At 45.3% G+C, this 18,789-nt stretch overlaps 2 protein-coding genes across 12 annotated transcripts in view; one reads left to right on the top strand and one right to left on the bottom strand.

Annotated features, from left to right (window-relative positions):
• Positions 1 to 2: 2 nt before the first annotated feature.
• Positions 3 to 8,777, top strand: SLC7A6OS (solute carrier family 7 member 6 opposite strand). Of its 2 annotated transcripts, none has more exons than XM_082436119.1 (5): positions 3 to 240; positions 379 to 654; positions 5,707 to 5,910; positions 7,136 to 7,256; positions 8,027 to 8,777. In XM_082436119.1, exons 1-5 carry the CDS (start codon positions 46 to 48, stop codon positions 8,188 to 8,190), a joined length of 960 nt encoding a protein of 319 aa, XP_082292245.1. In that variant the 5' UTR covers positions 3 to 45; the 3' UTR covers positions 8,191 to 8,777. The 2 variants fall into 2 exon arrangements, with proteins under 2 accessions (XP_082292245.1, XP_082292246.1); XM_082436120.1 differs by having other exon boundaries at positions 5 to 240; positions 8,008 to 8,777.
• Positions 8,778 to 10,340: 1,563 nt separating this feature from the next.
• The window catches only part of SLC7A6 (solute carrier family 7 member 6), a 34,805-nt gene continuing 26,356 nt past the window's right edge, over positions 10,341 to 18,789 (bottom strand). For 9 of the 10 annotated variants that reach the window (XM_082436096.1, XM_082436099.1, XM_082436100.1 and 6 more), the window contains 4 exons: positions 16,348 to 16,444; positions 12,921 to 13,070; positions 12,619 to 12,802; positions 10,341 to 12,205 (listed from right to left, as the gene is read on the bottom strand). In XM_082436096.1, the coding sequence (XP_082292222.1) occupies positions 12,111 to 12,205; positions 12,619 to 12,802; positions 12,921 to 13,070; positions 16,348 to 16,444 (526 nt within the window). In that variant the 3' untranslated portion in view covers positions 10,341 to 12,110. The remainder of the gene's footprint in view (positions 12,206 to 12,618; positions 12,803 to 12,920; positions 13,071 to 16,347; positions 16,445 to 18,789) is intronic. The other variant, XR_014256438.1, reaches the window with a different exon arrangement.

The raw sequence follows: 18,789 nt of genomic DNA, 5'->3' as shown, positions 1-18,789 counted from the left end.
TCCGTCGCAGCCCGCGCACTCCCATAGTGCTCCACGACAGCTGCTATGGAGGTGGGCATGACGGCGGTCCTCCGCGTGAAGCGGAAACGCAGTGCGGAACCCGCTGAGGCACTTGTCCTCGCTTGTAAACGCCTGTGCCCCAGCGCAGTTGAGTCGGGAGCCCAAAAGACGCCTCCGGAGGATCTGGAGAGAGCAGCAGAAAATAATGTCTTCCAGTTGGTGGCCACCGTGCGCTCCCAGGTATAGGGCCGGGAGGGAGCCAGTGTGAAAGGGATCTTAGGGCGCAGCTGGGGTGCATCATTTTTCCTCACCCTTTCACGAACCCCTGATTATGCCGCCCCACAACCCCGCTTCTTCCCCCCTCCCCACTCCCCGCAGGAGGAGCCAGTACAGCCGCTCGTGCGAGCCGCCCTGCGCCCGTCCCAGGGCAGCCAGCAGCGAATCCGCCGTCATCTCCGTGCGTCGGCTCGGGAGATCCGGCAGAACGGCCGCTACAGGGTAGTCTCTAGCCACCGATCCTCGGGAATTCCTTCGGGCGGCTTGGGGTCCGAGGACGCGCCTGGAAGCCCAGAAGCCGCCGAGGACGCAGGCTTCCAGCTGTTGGACCTGGTCCACGAGGAAGGAGACCCAGAGGCCGCCGCGATCTCCTGCAAAGTGAGTACACGCCGGGAGTCGAGCTCTGGGCTTCTCGGGACAGAGAGTACGCAAAGTTAGCACACAGTTAAAGAGGGTACACATGGCTTCACTTTAGAGATGGATGATCCATCCAGCTTGATGGACATGTTTTACAGGTTAGATTATCCATTCAACAAGTATTTACTCAGCGCCCACTATGTGCCAGGCATGGTTCTTAGGTTCTGTGGATACAGCAGTGAGGACCTAACATTCAGGTAGAGGAGAGAAACGTCAAACAAATTCAATGTCAGATGGTGAAATGGGCTATTGGGGCGCTTCATTCATCATTCCATTTCAATGTCATTTTCACTGAGAAAATGACTTTTGAGTAAAGACTTGAATGGCAAGGCACTGCGGATATCTTGGGCAGAGGGGTTTCACACTGAGGAGCTCTAAGTGCAAAGACCCTGAAGCCAAATTTGTCTGGTGTTTGCAAGGTCATTGTGCATGGAGCCCAGGGGGATGGGGGAAGATAGTAAGGAATTTGGGGAGAGGATACCTACTAAACCCTTTCAACTAGGTAGTTGCAAGGATACATTGCCTTTCACCCAGAGATGGGGAATCACTGGAGGAGTCTGACCAAGGTAAAGATAAAGCAGAGGGGAAAACTCATTAAAGGGAGGTTAAAGGACCAGGCCTGGGTAGCATACCAAGTTTGAGGCAGATTTTGGATTAGAATGCAAGTCTTCTCACATTTAATTCAGTGTTACTTTTTTTTTTTCTTTTTAAGTTTATCTTTGGCTCTGTTGGGTCTTCGTTGCTGTGCGTGGGCTTTCTCTAGTTGAGGCGAGTCTACTCTTCGTTGCAGTGTGCGGGCTTCTCATTGTGGTGGCTTCTCTTGTTGCAGAGCATGGGCTCTAGGCGCGCAGGCTTCAGTAGTTGTGGCTCACGGGCTCTAGAGTGCAGGCTCAGTAGTTGTGGCACACGGGCTTAGTTGTGTCACGGCATATGGGATCTTCCCGGACCAGGGATTGAACCCCTCTCCCCTGCATTGGCAGGCGGATTCTCAACCACTGTGCCACCAGGGAAGCCCCCAGTGTTACTTTCTACTAATTACATTTTCTAAGTTAGTTTTGTACCTCACTTCCAAAAAGCAAAGTCAACTACATGCAATAAGACCAAAGAAATAGAAAATTCTCAATCTAAGGTATGCCCCCTCTTGATACACATTTTTCAAATCTCCTTTTAAGTTTTTGAAGTTTAAAAAAATGAAATTTTGGGCTTCCCTGGTGGCGCAGTGGTTAAGAATCCGCCTGCCAATGCTCAATGCTGGGGACACGGGTTCAAACCCTGGTCCAGGAAGATCCCAAATGCCGCGGAGCAACTAAGCCTGTGCGCCACAACTACTGAGCCCGCGCACCTAGAGCCTGTGCTCTGCAACAAGGGAAGCCACCGCAATGAGAAGCCCGCGCACCGCAGCAAAGAGTAGCCCCCACTCTCCGCAACTAGAGAAAGCCTGCACGCAGCAACGAAGACCCAACACAGCCAAAAATAAATAAATAAAAAATAACTTTACTTTTAAAAAATGAAATTTTTATTCAAAATATATCAAGCAAAAGATTTAATCACATTCTTAGTATACCTGGATAACAATTTGGGCATGATGTCCATAGCCACCTCTTTTACCAAAACTAATTCCACACTGCATCATGAGTTACACATTTTTAAAAGTAAACCAATGTTCAGTGGAATGAAGTCAATTAAATAGCTCATTAAATCATATAAGAAAAACTAGTAGATAAGTTAGGAAGGATATGAACACAGATTTTCCCAACAATGCAATACAAACTGTAAACACATCAAAAATGTTTGCGCAGAATAATTATTAAAGAACATAAATTTAAACTGAAAGCAAACTTGAGGTTTTATGCCTACTAGACTATCAGGAAAAGGGTTGCCGGTAGCTCTGCTGGCAAGGCTGTGATTAAAATTGTACGACTGTTGTGCTTAAAATTGATGCAAGCCTTTGGGAAAACAGCAGGGCTTTACAGTAATATCAGGCATCCTAAAAATAGATTGGAGCCTAGTATTTTAAAACTATTTTTATTGTTTGGATTCTAAAGCCGTCCAAAAATGTAAAGAGATTTTTTGTTGTTGTTGGCTGCGTTGGGTCTTCGTTGCTGCACGCGGGCTTTCTCTAGTTGCGGCGAGCAGGGGCTACTCTTCCTTGTGGTGCACGGCCTTCTCATTGCGGTGGCTTCTCTTATTGTGGAGCACGGGCTCTAGGCACACGGGCTTCAGTAGTTGTGGCTCGCGGGCTCTAGAGCGCAGGTTCAGTAGTTGTGGCGCACGGGCTTAGTTGCTCCGCAGCATGTGGGATCTTCCCAGCCCAGGGCTCGGACCCATGTCCCCTGCATTGGCAGGCGGATTCTTAACCATTGTACCACCAGGGAAGTCTCTAAAGAGATTTTAAAATTAGTGAGAGCATTTCTCTGCCACATTACAGTGGGTTTCTTCTTAAATTGAAATGATCTCAGTTTTGGGTTGTTTTTTTTTTTAAGTTTTTATTTATTTATCTATTTATTTATTTGGTTGCGTGGGGTCTTAGTTGCCGCAGGCAGGCTCCTTACTTGCGGCACACATGTGGGATCTAGTTCCCCGACCAGGGATCGAACCCAGGCCCCCTGCATTGGGAGCGTGGAGTCTTAACCACTGAGCCACCAGGGAAGTCCCGACATGATCTAAGTTTTAAACAAAGTATATTTGACAACAAATCTGAAAAATTAAAAGGGAAAAGTTCAGTTCATTTTATTTAGTAATTGCACCCCCAGGATTTATCCTAGGGAAATAATTCAGCAGAAGCAAATAGCTATGGTATTAACAAAAGCAACTATTGGTATACTAAGTAATTACGTGTCAAGTACTGTGTTAGGTACGTTTCCCCCCCACTTTAATTCATTTTATCCTCACAAAAACCATATGAGGTAGGTACTTTTATCCCCATTTTTCAAATGCAAGAATTGACACATTCATTGCAATGTTGTGTATGGAGGCTAAAAATTATGTCTAAGAAATTGACATGTGCAACTGCTTGGACCATTAAATTGATAACCATAAAGACTGGAAAGATGGGAAAATACTTATTTATGTTTAATAATAGAAAATGCTGTTTGTAGCATAATTGAAGATATAGGTAAACATACACAGACTAGACTTTAAAACAATTTTTCTTTTATGAAAATAATGTATGTTCATTACAGGAAATTTGAAAAAATAGTAGCAAAATTAAAAGTAAAAGGGCAGGGGCGAATCACCCATTTTACCCCCATCCCAAAGATAACTGGAGTAAAATTGGTTTATTTCCTTTTGAGTGTAAAATTGGTTTATTTCCTTTTGAGTGTAAAATTCTATGTCTGGCGTTTTTCTGTATTGCTAGTTTGTTTTTTTAATTTTTATTTATTTTTGGCTGCATTGGGTCTTTGTTGCTGCACGCGGGCTTTCTCTAGTTGTGGTGAGCGGGGGCTACTCTTCGTTGTGGTGCACAGACTTCTCATTGCAGTGTCTTCTCTTGTTGCAGAGCACAGGCTCTAGGCATGCGGGTTTCAGTAGTTGTGGCACGCAGGCTCTGCAGCACAGGCTCAGTAGTTGTGGCGCATGGGCTTAGTTGCACCGCAGCATGTGGGATCTTCCCGGACCAGGGCTCGAACCCGTGTCCCCTGCATTGGCAGGTGACTTCTTCACCACTGCGCTACCAGGGAAGCCTCTGTTGTTTTGTTTTTTTAATATATTTATTTATTTTTGGTTGTGTTGGGTCTTCGTTGCTGTGCGCGGGCTTTCTCTAGTTGTGCTGCGCAGGCTTCCCATTGCAGTGGCTTCTCTTGTTGCAAAGCACGGGCTCTAGGTGCACAGGCTTCAGTAGTTGTGGATCGCGGGCTTTAGAGTTCAGGCTCAGTAGTTGTGGCGCACGGGCTTAGTTGCTCCGCAGCATGTGGGATCTTCCTGGACCAGGGCTCGAACCCATGTCCCCTGCGTTGGCAGGCAGATTCTTAACCACTGCACCACCAGGGAAGTCCCTGTATTGATAGTTTTTGTAAATATTTTAATGGCTGCATAATTTGTTGAACTGAAGCCTGGGGGCTTGTGAGTTGGAACCAGAAGTTTTCTTGTAAGCAGCTTTGAGGTTGGTCAAGAGTCTGCACAAAAACTGACATCTCTAGTTCCCTTTGACTTTGGAGCAAGAAAAAATTAATTCCCTGTAGCCTGTAAATGATGAGAACATTGGTCTCCCTTTATCTGCCCTGGCCATGGGACACCCCCCTCTTCCTCCTGTATGGTGTCTGGTTTGAGCTGCAGAGCTTCCGGTGATGAACCTGTCGAGAGTGACTGGCAGCATGTCCCTCTGGTTTCCAAAGTGACCTGTGCTACCCTAGACAACACAGCCTCTTGCCACTGGAGCACATCTTACCTGGGCAAGTTCTATTCTGGGGCAATCCATCTCAAACTATCAGAAAAAGGATTATAGGGGAGGCCACCCTCGTTTGTGATTAAAAGCAGGATGTCAGGGTGAGCAAGCCAAGTGGTGGGTGATGGCTGGTGGTAGTCACCAGGGTCCAGGAATCGCCCATAGGCCCCTATAGGAGGCCACACAAAATGCAGACCCATTTGGGGGTCAACCATAGGGGTGCTGCTGTCAGCCTGTGGATCTCCAAGGGGAGAACATCATACCAAAGGAGCTCAGAGAAGACCTGTAGAAGCAGAGCCTGGGGGCAAGACTAGCCAGCTCTGCTGGCTCTCCCCTTCCTCAGGCCAGTCTTCCCGTGTGCTCTCTTATGTCAGCCAAGCACAAAAGAGCAGGAAGCTATCTTGTAAGTTTCTATCTTAAAAAAAGTACTACACATTCATTTTATAGAGACTTGATTTTTTTAAAATTTCATAGATAACTGAGAAGAGACTAGTAGGCCATGGGGATAAGAATCTTGAATTCAACATAGAGAACTGCAGGGAGGCTTCCTTCACCGAGGTCTTAGGCTCCTCCTCTTGGGACATCCATGTTTTAAGTTATGCATGTATCATCTGCTGTTCTCTTTACAGACATCTGACCCAGATGTGATCCTCTGCAATTCTGTAGAGTTGATCCGTGAGCGGTTGACTGTATCTGAAGATGGACCAAGAGTTGGGTACCAGGAGGAACAGAAGGACAACTATGTGTATGACATTTACTATTTGGACATGGCCACTCCAGGATGGATTGAGAACATCCTCTCTGTGCAGCCCTATAGCCAAGAGTGGGAGTTGGTAAGGGGGCCCGTGAGGCAGGGGGCATGAGGCAGCCTCAGTTCATTTTCTAGTCACGTGCTTTGCCTCCCTAGGTTCTACTCCTGATCGCCGTTGTTCTTAGTTCTTCTTATCCTTGCTTAAAAGGAAAAATTTATCCTAAATGCCTTTTAGAAACCTGGGTTTAGTGCAGGAATTTTGGGAAAGACAGTCTACATTGATACTTTTTGCTCTTAATGAGTCTCTTACAAGGTTTGCAACATAGTCTTGTTTATGCAGTTGGTGCTATGTAATCTGCAGGTTCCGTGGGCTCTGCATCCCCGAATTCAACCAACCACAGATCAAAAATATTCCGGTGGGGGAAATTCCAGAAAGTTACAAAAGGCAAAATTTGAATTTGCTGCACACTGGCAACTATTTACATAGTATTTGCGTTGTATTAGGTATTACAAGTAATCTAGAGATGATTTAAAGTATATGAGAGGAGTAAAGCAACTATACTCCAATAAAAATTAATTTAAAAAATAAATAAGTAAAAATTTAAAAGAATAAAGTATATGAGAGAATGTGCATAGGCTATATGGAAATACTTAGCCATTTTGTGTAGGGGACCTATGGAAACAAAAGTTTTGTTTTTTTTTTTTAATTGTATCTTAAAGGGTGAAAAACCTTGGATTAAGAAAGCTAACATCCTGACGTTATTAAATTCTAAAATTATTAATGAGAAAAGTTAAGGTCTACCTCTCATCCTCTTATTATGAGAGAAACACCCTGTCCCACACCTGCACTATAAGTGGCCTCACAGTCAGGTACCCACCTTGGACGACTGCACAGCCCCCCTCCTTTCTGCATTTCACACTTGGGTTTTGGCTCTAACCTTTGGCATCACCTGTAATCCATATAATCCCTCTCCTACCTGGCTGGCCTTCAGCAGTTTGAAGATCACTGCCATCACCTGCTCAGAGCTGTCTCTCCTCCGCACCCTGCTGCGTTCCCTTCTGGTAGAGTTCAGATCATCCAACCAGGAAATGTGGTTCCTGGAGCTGGACTCTGAGTAGAGTAGGGCTACTGTCTCCCTCTCACAGCCTAAGGTTACTGCAGCCTCTACCAAACTAACACCTATGTTTTCTCTTTTTCACACATCACCCTTAAATGACATCTCTCCCAGTTGGTCTGCTTATAGCTTCCCCCAGAGCATAACTTTAGAGGTTTTGACTTATACTCATGTTTATGTTGAGATGTGCAGGTGAATGATGACCAACAACCAGAGGACATTTATGAAGATGAAGATGATGAGAACAGTGAGAATAATTGGCGCAATGAGTACCCAGAGGAGGAGAACAGTGACGGAGATGAAGATTCCAGAGGTAGGTGGTAGCAGCCCTGGTTGGGGAGGGACTGGTGGGATCTGGGACTGAGGTGTGAGCAAGGTTGACAGGTATATCTTAGCTGGTTTTCCTTTTCTGCCCTTTGAGCTCCACCAGCTTGACCACAAGCTGGTGGAGCTGTAGGACATGCAAGGACCAGTGTTCCCAGGGGGGCTGCTGGATATATAATGTCAGTTAGGCCTGGGTTCAAATCCTTAGTTCTTTCATTGCCTAGCAATGGTCCCTTTCCCTCCTACTTTGAATAGAGTGCTGGAGAGGTTTGCCAGTAGGAGTGGGCCCAGGGTTTTCACAAGCCAAGGAATTGTTGCATTTACCTGTGCAACAACACAGACATGGTACGTGGGGGAAGAGGAAGGAAGGATGCTCTGGCACCACAGTTCTTCGACTTTCTTGGTGTTTGATGATAGAGGAACAGTTAATCGAGCTATGGGATATTCTATTGGGGAAGTGGCAAGGAACAAAATTATATTTGCAATATGACTACAACTATTATAACAACAACAAAAAAATACTGAGAGGAAAATGACAAAGCACTCCAATGTTAAAGGACTTGGTTTACATGGTAAGAATTTTATTGCTTTTAAAAAAATTGTTCTATATTCTAAATTTTCTTTATTGAGCAAGTATTTTATAATAGGAAACAAAACAAACGTTTTTGAGAAGGGAAGGGGCTTTTGTGGTCATTTAGAAAACCATACAATTAGAGCCCATTCCTGTTATCTCATTCTAGTCTCTGATGATTACAACAGCCTCAGTGAAGAAGAAGGAGACAACAGAGGACCACAGATGTGGAGCAAATACCCTTTGGATGTGCAGAAGGAGTTTGGCTATGACAGCCCCCATGACCTGGATTCAGACTGATGATCCTGTGACATCCCTGAGGTTCTACCACAAGCCCCTGAGGGTTCTGTGACTGCAGTGTCAGCCACACTAGTTAACATCCTCTCGGGCTTCTAGCTTAACACGTGGAAGGAAAAAGCATATCCAACAGCACCATTCCACCATGGTGAAAACTTGCACTAAGGGAGTGCGTCTTTTCTACTATCTGTAGGGCCCCCCTTTGTCTCAGTCAAAACTGACCGTAGAGTCTGGGGGCGGGGGAGATGCTGTGAAAGTGAAGCTTCCTGGCCCAGACATCTTACCTGCATTCCCATTCTCCTCCTACGCCAAAGCCAATTAAGGGGAAGAGCGTCTCCCGTTTTGTCAGCACTAAGACTGGGCTTTCCCAGGCCACCTGCCTCCAGTAAAAGGCTGTTTCTTTTGATAGAGGGACTCTAGAAGGGCTGCAGTGGGTCCCTTGTAGCGGCACAGACTGGATAGTAATGGCCATTAGGAAAGAAAGTAGAATCTGCCTGAGCCATGAGAGGTTTTAGTTAACAGCTATCTCTACCTCCCTGCTTCCTGACTTTGATAATGGTTGTAAAGATTGCTAGTTTCCTCTGGCAGTGGTGCCAAGGAACAGGGTATGTATGAATCTCTTTAATAAAAACTAACTTTGAACAGGGGAGCAAGTAATTCCTTTAAAACCTTTTTAAATCTGACTATCTAATGTGCTTTCCCACCATACTCCCTGCTCCCTTTACCACCCCGCCAAAAAGGGGGAGGGGTTGGTGAGAAGTTTCAGACACTTAAGAACTTAAGGCAAGTGAGGAAATGCAAAGTACATCCTAAACTTGGCTTTCCATTGAGAAATGTTTAACTAGACACAGCACTCACCAAAAACAAACTACAGTCGACAGGACCAATTTTTTTTACCAAAACTTGTATCTCTTGATTCCTTTCCAAACCACAAATGCCTTAACTCTGACTGAGTTGGCATTTATTCTGCAGTGACGAATAGGTTCTATATCTGCACTGTGCAGTAGTAGCCATTAGCCACATATGGCTGTTGAGCACTTGAAATGTGATTAGTGCAACTGAGGAATTGAATTTTAAAATTTTATTTAACTTAACTAGCTACATGTAGCTAGTAGCTACCATACTGGACTGCACAAGTCTAGGGAAACAATATACAGAAACTTTGATTCAAGGTGTGCCCTCTTGCCCTGTGGCACAGACTTATCACATGGGAAGATAAATTACACAAGGAAATGTCTTCTTCCTGCCAATTCTAAGATTCCATAAGCATCTCTACTTTTCTTTCCTACCTGCACCCATTTCACTTTATATTTTTTGTACATCTTTATCTTCTTATCTACAAGTTGTTAAACCTCCCAAAGTGATTAATTTCCATGTGTATGTATATTCGGGCCCTACTATTGCAGTTATAAAACCAACAAACAGACTTGGTTTCCCAACCTAACTATCCACTAAGGTGCAATTCAGTGCTGCAAAAACAGGCAGCAACGTACAGATCTAATACTAGTCATCTCAGTCTCCTGTAAGCATAGAAACAAAGGATTGAAAACCACTCTGCCATTATAATGTGCTCACTGCTGTTTCTGTACTCATTTACAGTTTGCCAACATTAAAGGGCTGACAGCTTCACAAACTGTACCCACTGCAAAAGGGATTAGCACACCAGGAGAAGGATTGAAGGAGATAAACAACAAAGGCCTCGCAGAAATTAATTCCACTAGGAAGCCTGAGTGCTGTAAGGAGTCTCTGGCATCCCTCCCTCAGAAGGCTTCCTGGGAGAAGTCTGTATCCAGCACAGAGGGGAAGAATGTGGTCACCATCCAGTAATGAGAGGGGGGTGACATGGCTCACTAAGCAAGTACTAGGGCACCTGGAGTGTGAGGGCCTTGCTTCCCCCTGGAGCCACTGGGAGGCAACAAGTTCCTGAGATCAGCTGGTCATTTACTTCAGTAGAGAAAACTAAAGCCTGGGTCAGGGATCCTTCAAAGACAAGTGCAGTCTGCTTGAAGGATTAGCTCCAGAGGATCCCTGGGATAGGTGCCAGATTGGGTCAGACAGGAGTCATGTTTACACAGTCTGGGCAAGTCAGCCTTTGCACAAGACTCCCTGTTGTCAGGCAAATCCCCAACCCATGACAGTAGGAATGTACTCCCATGTTCTCACAGATGCATGCATGCCCTGAACAAAAGGCAGCTGTGAGCATGCTCCCCTAAATTGCCTTTATTGAGCAAGTGTGACCAAGGTTAGTCCCTTGTCTGCAACTGGGGCCGGTTTGGTGGAGAAGAATGGTCAGAAAGGTAGATTGCCTCATAGTTCCCATCTTTATCGTTGACCAATTTCAAAACCTAAGGACAAGAAGCCCATGGGGCATACCAAGCCAGCAGGTTCTTCTGGGTCCAGGATGACAGTGTCTGGAATCATCACAGGACAGTTGTCCAATCCAGTGCAGCCATGTGGCCCATGAAGGAACATCCATTAGGGCAAACCTACCCCTTTGGCCAGACCTGGGTGCTAAAGCACAGCCTGAGCGCCAGAATTAGTTGCTTCCGATCATGAATCTGCTGATGGAGGTTGAAGCAGCTTTACTTCCAGAGTCTTCACTGATCTCCACAGAGAGAAAACAGAAGTCTCCAAAGTACCAAGCTCTTCCTGAGACTGCAGCCCCACCAGACCTCAGGCAAGGGGAGGCAGGCAGGAGATGAGTGCATTATCCCGGTGATCCACACCAAGGTGGCTCAGTGTAAAACAAGCCTGGCGCCTGGTGTCAGGGACAGAAGAGGAGGAGGATGCAGCCTGGCGTGAGGTTTTCAGAAAAATGACCACTTCTAGCACCAAGATGGGCTTGCGTGGGTCTCACAGCAGCCCCTCATACCGGCCCTTACAGAGAGGAACAAGCTACTTGTCAGTTTGGGTCCAGGAGATGTTCTCTAAACCATTGACAGCTGAAAGAATTCAAGTGATTCACCTGAACCCTAGGACAGTTTCTGCCCTCTTAGAGTTCATACCAGAAACCCAGGGATTTGCTTTTTGTCAACTAGAACAGAGACCTAAGGTCTCAAGTAAAATAAAGGATTATCTTTCAAAGTAGCAGTATTACCAGACCTCTGACTCATGAATTTGTTCATCTGTCCTTGTGGAACTTGAGCCAGGTGCTTGTAACATGTGACCTATCTGTATACTAAAGTGTAACTGGTACATGAGTAAAAAATCTTTAAAGTTCACCTCTGCAGGTAAGACTCAACAGAAGACTGTGCTAAAACCGAGCAAAACAATCTGTGGTCAGAGTCTGACCCACCACCACATAGACACCTCTAAGGTCAGAGGGACTTGCTTTGGGATACTTTGAATTTTTAAACACAATCAGCCTACTGCATCCTGTAGATTAATGAACACCAATGCTTTGCTAGAACTGGTGTCCTGGATTAAATAATATCAATAAATAATAGAATACAACTCTTTCACCAGGGAAGGATTTTGAGCCAGAGGAAGAAATGGTAGCATTTCAGGCCTCTAATGTCAGATGCTTGGACCTGGTCAGAGGAAAACTTCCCATAGAGCAGCCCCTTTGTAGAAACTCCCGGTTCAAACCTCAAATTCAGAAACCACCAGCCACAGCTATTAACCTAGCACTCCCTCTTCCCCCAATGCAGCTCACCAAGTAAGTGTTTGCAAGGGCTGCACCTACTCACCAGGAACAAAACTAAGCAACCATTCCCCTATTCCCCGAGCCCTCCGCCACCACCACCCTCTGAAGTCCCCACCTTCAGGCTGGCCCCAGATCCTGAGACCCATAGCTTACCGATGAGAGTGACCACCTGAGCAGGCCATCAGCCCTGAGCCCCCTTACATAATGTGGGCCAACAGCCCTCCTTGAGTATAAGAGAGTTTGGTCCACACAGTCTTGTCATCTGGACTTCGGTGGCTGTGGCCACAGGTAGCGGCCTTCCAGGCCTCAGGGGATATCACCTCTGGCCTCTACTCAGTTTTCCTCTCAACCTGTCTCTCTTCAGCTACATCTAGCTCAGTCAGGACGCAAAAGCAAAGCTTCTGGGTGACTTCGGTGATAGCAGCTAAATGAAAATAGAGAATAGAATTTAGCAAACTGACATTTAGCCACAGCCCCAGTCTGAACACCACAAGGCTGATTAAAAGCATGTGGTTCCCTCCCCACCTGTCCCCTGGGTACCCTGTACCAGGCTCACTCCCAGCAACCCTCACTGTCCTCCATCCCATGCCCCACCAGAGGGTCTGATGCATGACTCCTTGTCTTGCTATATGGACTGAACTTTCAGGAGGGAGTGTTTTAACCCCAAACTACGAGTCTAAAGTTGGAATTAAAGTGATCATGTCAAGACCAAAAGGGGTGGCCAGGCTTCCAGCGTATCACTAGTATGCGGAAGCTGTTAGCCACACCCACCTGTGCATGTGTCTTTGTATATACACACACACAAGGCCAGTGTGTGATAGGCAAAGAGAAGCTCACCAAGGACATTCCGAATAAAGAGTGGTCTCCGGGACTCTGGCAGATAAACACCCAGGAAGTAGATGGGGACCCCAGAGAGGGCAATCCCGATGCCAATGAGGGAATTGATGGTGTCACTGAAGAGGGGCACAACCACCAGAAACAAGGAGCATATGCAGAACACGATGGGAAAAAACAGGCTCAGCTGAAATGAAGGGAGGTGAGATATTAGATAAAATAGGATGGGGGAACAGGAGAATGGGGTATGGGGAAGAAGTCACCTTGGGGAGATGGCCCACCCCTCCTAGCCTAGAGCCACTGACCTTGAGAGGCCGGGGCCGCTCGGGCTCCTTCCAGCGAAGGTAGAGCTGTCCAGCGACAGACAGGCCCACAAAGAACCAGTAGCTGAAGCTGAAGTAGTTGATGAGCAGGAAGACATCCTCCACAGTGAGGTAGATGAGTGTCATGGTGCACTGGAGGGGCAGAGGTTGGGGAGAAGTGGGCACTGTCACCACCAAGCCACCCAGGAGACTCCACCGTCCAGCAGTCAGCACCACATCTGCTGACTGCTGAGTTAGCTTCACCAGATTACCTCCAGGTCTTTTCAGTGATCCCTTGGCATCAGATAGGTCCATTCTTCACAATGGCCTTCTCTCCTTCTTCTTTTGGGGGCCCTTCCTGCACTCAATGCCTCCCTTCTTTTTGCAAGCACTTCAGTAACAAGCCAGACTCGGTTCCCCTTCTGATGGCAGACAGTGAGGCCCTCCTCACTGCAATGCACCAACCTCAACATGAATCACACTGTGCCCTCTGGAGACTGTTATACGTGGGTCCCAACTACCTGGCATACAAGTGGAGGAAATGTCTCCAGAACTATCTCACTGTCCTGGAACCTTAGAAATGCAGATTAGCAAAATGGAACCATCCCCCTGGGAAGAAGTATGAAAGGATTTGTCCTCTGGAACAAAAGAGTTCTAGAAGACAGGAGTCAGGGACTAGAGTCCTGGGACAAGGTTAGATTTGCTTTAACAGCCAAAGCAGTCTTGAGGGAAAAAAACGGAGCTGGAGGAATCAGACTCCCTGACTTCAGACTATACTACAAAGCTACAGTAATCAAGACAATATGGTACTGGCACAAAAACAGAAATATAGATCAATGGAACAGGATAGAAAGCCCAGAGATAAACCCAAGCACCTATGGTCAACTAATCTATGACAAAGGAGGCAAGGATATACAATGGAGAAAAGACAGTCTCTTCAATAAGTGGTGCTGGGGAAACTGGACAGCTACATGTAAAATAATGAAATTAGAACACTCCCTAACACCATACACAAAAATAAACTCAAAATGGATTAGAGACCTAAATGTAAGACCAGACACTATAAAACTCTTAGAGGAAAACACAGGAAAAACACTCTTTGACATAAATCACAGCAAGATCTTTTTTGATCCACTTCCTAGAGTAATGGAAATAAAAACAAAAATAAACAAATGGGACCTAATGAAACTTAAAAGCTTTTGCAAAGCAAAGGAAACTACAAACAAGACAAAAAGACAACCCTCAGAATGGGAGGAAATATCTGCAAATGAAGCAACTGATGAGGGATTAATCTCCAAAATATACAAACAGCTCATGCAGCTCAATATCACAAAAACAAACAACCCAATCAAAAAATGGGCAGAAGACCTAAATAGACATTTCTCCAAAGAAGACATACAGATGGCCAAGAAGCACGTGAAAAGCTGCTCAACATCAGTAATTATTAGAGAAGTGCAAATCAAAACTACAATGAGGTATCACCTCACACCAGTTAGAATGGGCATCATCAGAAAATCTACAAACAACAAAGGTTGAAGAGGGTGTGGAGAAAAGGGAACCCTCTCGCACTGTTGGTGGGAATGTCAATTGATACAGCCACTATGGAGAAGAGTATGGAGGTTCCTTAAAAAACTAAAAATAGAATTACCATATGACCCAGCAATCCCACTACTGGGCATATACCCAGAGAAAACCATAATTCAAAAAGACACATGCACCCCAATGTTCACTGCAGCACTATTGATGGAAGCAACCTAAATGTCCATCGACAGACGAATGGATAAAGAAGATGTGGTACATATATACAATGGAATATTACTCAGCCATAAAAAGGAATGAGATTGGGTCATTTGTAGAGACGTGGATGGATCTAGAGACTGCCATACAGAATGAAGTAAGTCAGAAAGAGAAAAACAAATATCCTATATTAACGCATATATGTGGAACCTAGAAAAATGGTACAGATGAACTGGTTTGCAGGGCAGAAACAGAGACACAGATGTAGAGAACAAACGTGTGGACACCAAGGGGGGAAAGTGGCAGGGGGTGGGGGGTGGTGGTGGGGATGAATTGGGAGATTGGGATTGACATGTATACACTGATGTGGATAAAATTGATGACTAATAAGAATCTGCTGTATAAAAAAATAAATAACATAAAATTTAAAAATAAATAAATAAATAATAGATTTGCTTTAACTTCAAGAATATGGAGTTCCCCCTACCTGTCTTTTCACCCAAATTATCAACAAAGGATTTAAAACAAGAAGAGCCCATTCTAGAGAGAGAAAGGAGACCCTATATTAAGAGGAGAAAAGTGGGGTGGAAGGTGATTAATTTACAAGACATGATGTCAGATTGCCCTAAATTTATAAATTCAGTGCTATCCCAATCAATATATTGAGAGGATATTTTGTTATTTTGATAAAATGATACAAAAGTTCATCAAGACAAATAAACAGGTAAGAATTGCAATGAAAATTCCAGTGGGGAGAGGGGAACTGAAGAAGTACCCTCAGCCCCACCTTAGTTCTCAAATATTCCGTATAAAGCTAAATAAGGAAGCTTGGTGCTGATGCAAGGATGAGGAAGAATGAGTTGAGATGACTGTACATTTAAGGGGCAAATCATGGTACTTGGCACATAAGAAGCACTCTAAAAATTAGCTACTTTTATATGATAAAAATTTGAAAAATATGGAAAAGTGGATTATTCAATAAATGATATTTGTACAGTTGGCTAGCCATTTGAGAAAAAAATTAAGTGAATGCCTACCTCACTCCATTCACCAAAATATAAATTCCAGATGAATCCAAAACTTTAAGTAATGAAACCATAAAGGAAAGAACTAAATGACAAGAAAATGAACTATTTTTCAAATCTTGGAGTAAGGCCTTCCTCAGGGTCCCTGTTAGCCTTTACGCCTAATAATACCTTAGTGCAAATTAGAAAATGAAAGTCCTTCTTCAGGACTCCTTCCATCTGTCAGAATACTTAATAATTTACTGATTTTGTTGAAATAAAACACTTTAATGCCATCTACTATATATAAATCTATGATGCCTATGATATGAACAGAGGCCCCTAGGGTAGCTAGTGTACAACGGGCCTGGCTTTTCTAAATATGATTTAACAAAAAAAAAAAAAAAAAGAGGAGCTAGAAGGAGGAGGAAAAAAGGAAGCCACTGACAGAAAAGATAGATAAATCTTACTAATTCACTTTTATATTCTTTTGTAGTATTTGCCTTCCCTAATATAACTATGTTTTACTTTTATATTTTTAAAAAATTGTAAGAAAAAGGAAGAAACACTGAGAGGCTCAGGAAGTATCCCAAGAAGCTAGTACACCTCCCCGCAAACAGTCTTCTCATAAAGTTGGCAGGAGCACCACACAGATACGTCCAATCCCCACACTCCCCAGCACAGCTTACATTGAACAATAAAGCAGGGATGGGTGTAAAACGCTCAACGTGGATCATGGAGAGAAGGTCCGGGAGGTGGCCCTCACGGGAGCCCACGAAAAACAACCTGGAAGGACAAAAAAGTGTGTCAGGAGCATCTTTGTACTCAGCCGTGCAGCCACACTCCTCACTCAGACAAACCAGGCTCAGCTCCAGAAGAAAGCAGGGGGCAGTCTCTCAGGAACCTCCCATGTTCTCTATGCATGACCAACCCAACCTACCCCCATTTTACCCACAGGTGTCTCCACCATTACCCATGAATGTCCTACCCCACTGTTACCCACTGACACTCCCAGCCCCTCAGCTATGCAACCCACCATCACCCAATGGATACCTCACCCTGCCATCACCCATTGGCACCCCAATCCACTCCACCGGGGTACCCCACTCTGCCACCCCACACATTTCCTACATAACATAATGGCTTTTTAAAGAAGGGCAGCCAGACTTCTGATGGTCTGCCCTCCATATACCTTCCCTGAGCTCCTGGTATATGAAAAGTCAGGGAGAGCCTGGGGCTCAAAGAGACAACCCAAGCTTTCTCTCTGCACCTAATGAGCCCTACTGACTGGGAAACAGAGCAGCAGAGAAAGGAAACGCCATCCAGGTAGTCAGCAGCATCATGGAGCACTCAGCACCAGGCTTGGGGGTGGGCTGGGGAACAAAAAGCTTCACAAGAGATGATCACATCTGGACTGGGAAGAAGAGTTGGGGTTTTCCAGAAGGTGAGTGTTGGGTGGAGACACAGTATGGGCAAGGGCAAAAGAGGCTTAGAAGCATAAAAGAGTATAGCCTCTTTGAAGGTAGGCGCTAGAATGCCTATAGTCCCAGGATAAGGTGTGTGAGGAGAGTGCTGGGAAAAACCTGCTTATGAGGCCATGCTGTGGGGTCTGAACAAACACCAAGAACCAGCTGTGGCTCTGAAGTAACAGCCTGACCGGATTTGACACAGAGACTCTGGTAACATCACTGAGGCCAACTAAAGCAGGGAGAGGCTAAGGTATGGGGGGGACAGCCAGACATCTGTGACAAGGTCCCATAATAGAAGAGGTCTGAATGAGGGTGGACACCCTGGCAGAGGACAAATCTGCTGGTCTTCTGTGTGTGCCCACACATTTGAGCTGGAAGATGAGGGTGGACTCCAAGGGAAAAAATCAAGAGGCCAAGAGGCTGGGAATTCCCTGGCAGTCCAGTGGTCAGGACTCTGCACTTTCACTGCTGAGGGCCCAGGTTCGATCCCTGGTTGGGGAACTAAGATCCCACGAGCTGTGTGGTGCACCAACCCCCACAAAAACAAAAAGAGGCCAAGAGGCCAAGTAAGGAGGACTGACAGACCACAACCTCACAGCTGGAGACAAAGCACACATGGGGCACAAGTGAAGTTTGAGATACTTATGGGCCATCCCAGTGGAGCCACAGGAGTTGATGGTATCATTTGGAAGGATGTCATAGGGCACGATGTTGAAGTTGGCTCACAAGGCTAATATCTGTACTAAAGTAGAGGAGAAATATGCAGAGGGAATGCTGGAGAGGATGTGAAGGTGAGGCAAAGGTGTCTAGTACAAAGCCAAAGACAGCTGCATGGGTAATAAAGAGAAAGTGAAGAAGGTAACACAGGCAGAAACGGTTGTGCATTATCTTGACATTACTGCAGTTCACTTCATGTGCAGGTCCAGATTCTTACTCTGAGTCCCCTATCCTCACCCTCACCCTCATCCTCATCCTGTCAATGCCACAAGATAGCTGAGTGAGGTTAGAATATACCTACTACCTAAATATTTTGGGACAATTGGCAGAGTCAGTTGGGATGTCCTGGGCCTCAATAAGGGTGAGGCTATGGGAAACATCATCTTTGAGTGGGGCAACTTGTGAACAGCCACATGGGGTGCAACCTTGGCCACACCAGGCTGAGGTGAGGGAAGATGACACCATATTCTTTTTTGGTTTTTTTTTGGCTGCACCACACAGCTTGCGGGATCTCAGTTCCCCAATCAGGGATTTAACCTGGGCCACGGCAGTGAAAGCCCAGAATCCTAACCACTAGGCCACCAGGGACACCATATTCTTTTACAAGGCCTTGATCTCTTTATTACTCTGGTTGCCCTACAGAGGCCCCAAGTACATGGACTGGGGTGTCAAAATTAGTAAGAAGAATGAATAGGACAAAACTATCTCTTTCATTAATTCGTTCTCCTATCTGTTCATGTGGCAAATATTTACTGAATGCCTATTATACTCCTGGCCCTGGAGACAGCAACATTTATACAGTGAGTGGAAGAGAAATCAAGAAAGAAGACTTCCTCTTAGATATCAGAGGGTCACAGAAGCCATGGGAATAGTTTCAGAGGAAGAAGGGTGGTAAATATCACATGCTTCAGGGGTCCAGTAGGGTAAGAACTAAAAGCAGGCTAA

The sequence above is a fragment of the Balaenoptera physalus genome, assembly GCF_965194825.1.
Source record: "Balaenoptera physalus genome assembly, chromosome: 19".
Lineage (NCBI taxonomy): Eukaryota > Metazoa > Chordata > Mammalia > Artiodactyla > Balaenopteridae > Balaenoptera > Balaenoptera physalus.
This window is presented reverse-complemented; position numbering and strand designations above follow the sequence as displayed.

What these genes read in the sequence shown, in the direction of transcription:
- SLC7A6OS (XM_082436119.1), top strand. Translation starts at nt 46, where the DNA reads ATGGAGGTGGGCATGACGGCGGTCCTCCGCGTGAAGCGGAAACGCAGT. An exon ending in TGGCCACCGTGCGCTCCCAG is followed by an intron (nt 241 to 378) that starts GTATAGGGCCGG and finishes CACTCCCCGCAG; the next exon opens with GAGGAGCCAGTACAGCCGCT. An exon ending in CCGCCGCGATCTCCTGCAAA is followed by an intron (nt 655 to 5,706) that starts GTGAGTACACGC and finishes TTCTCTTTACAG; the next exon opens with ACATCTGACCCAGATGTGAT.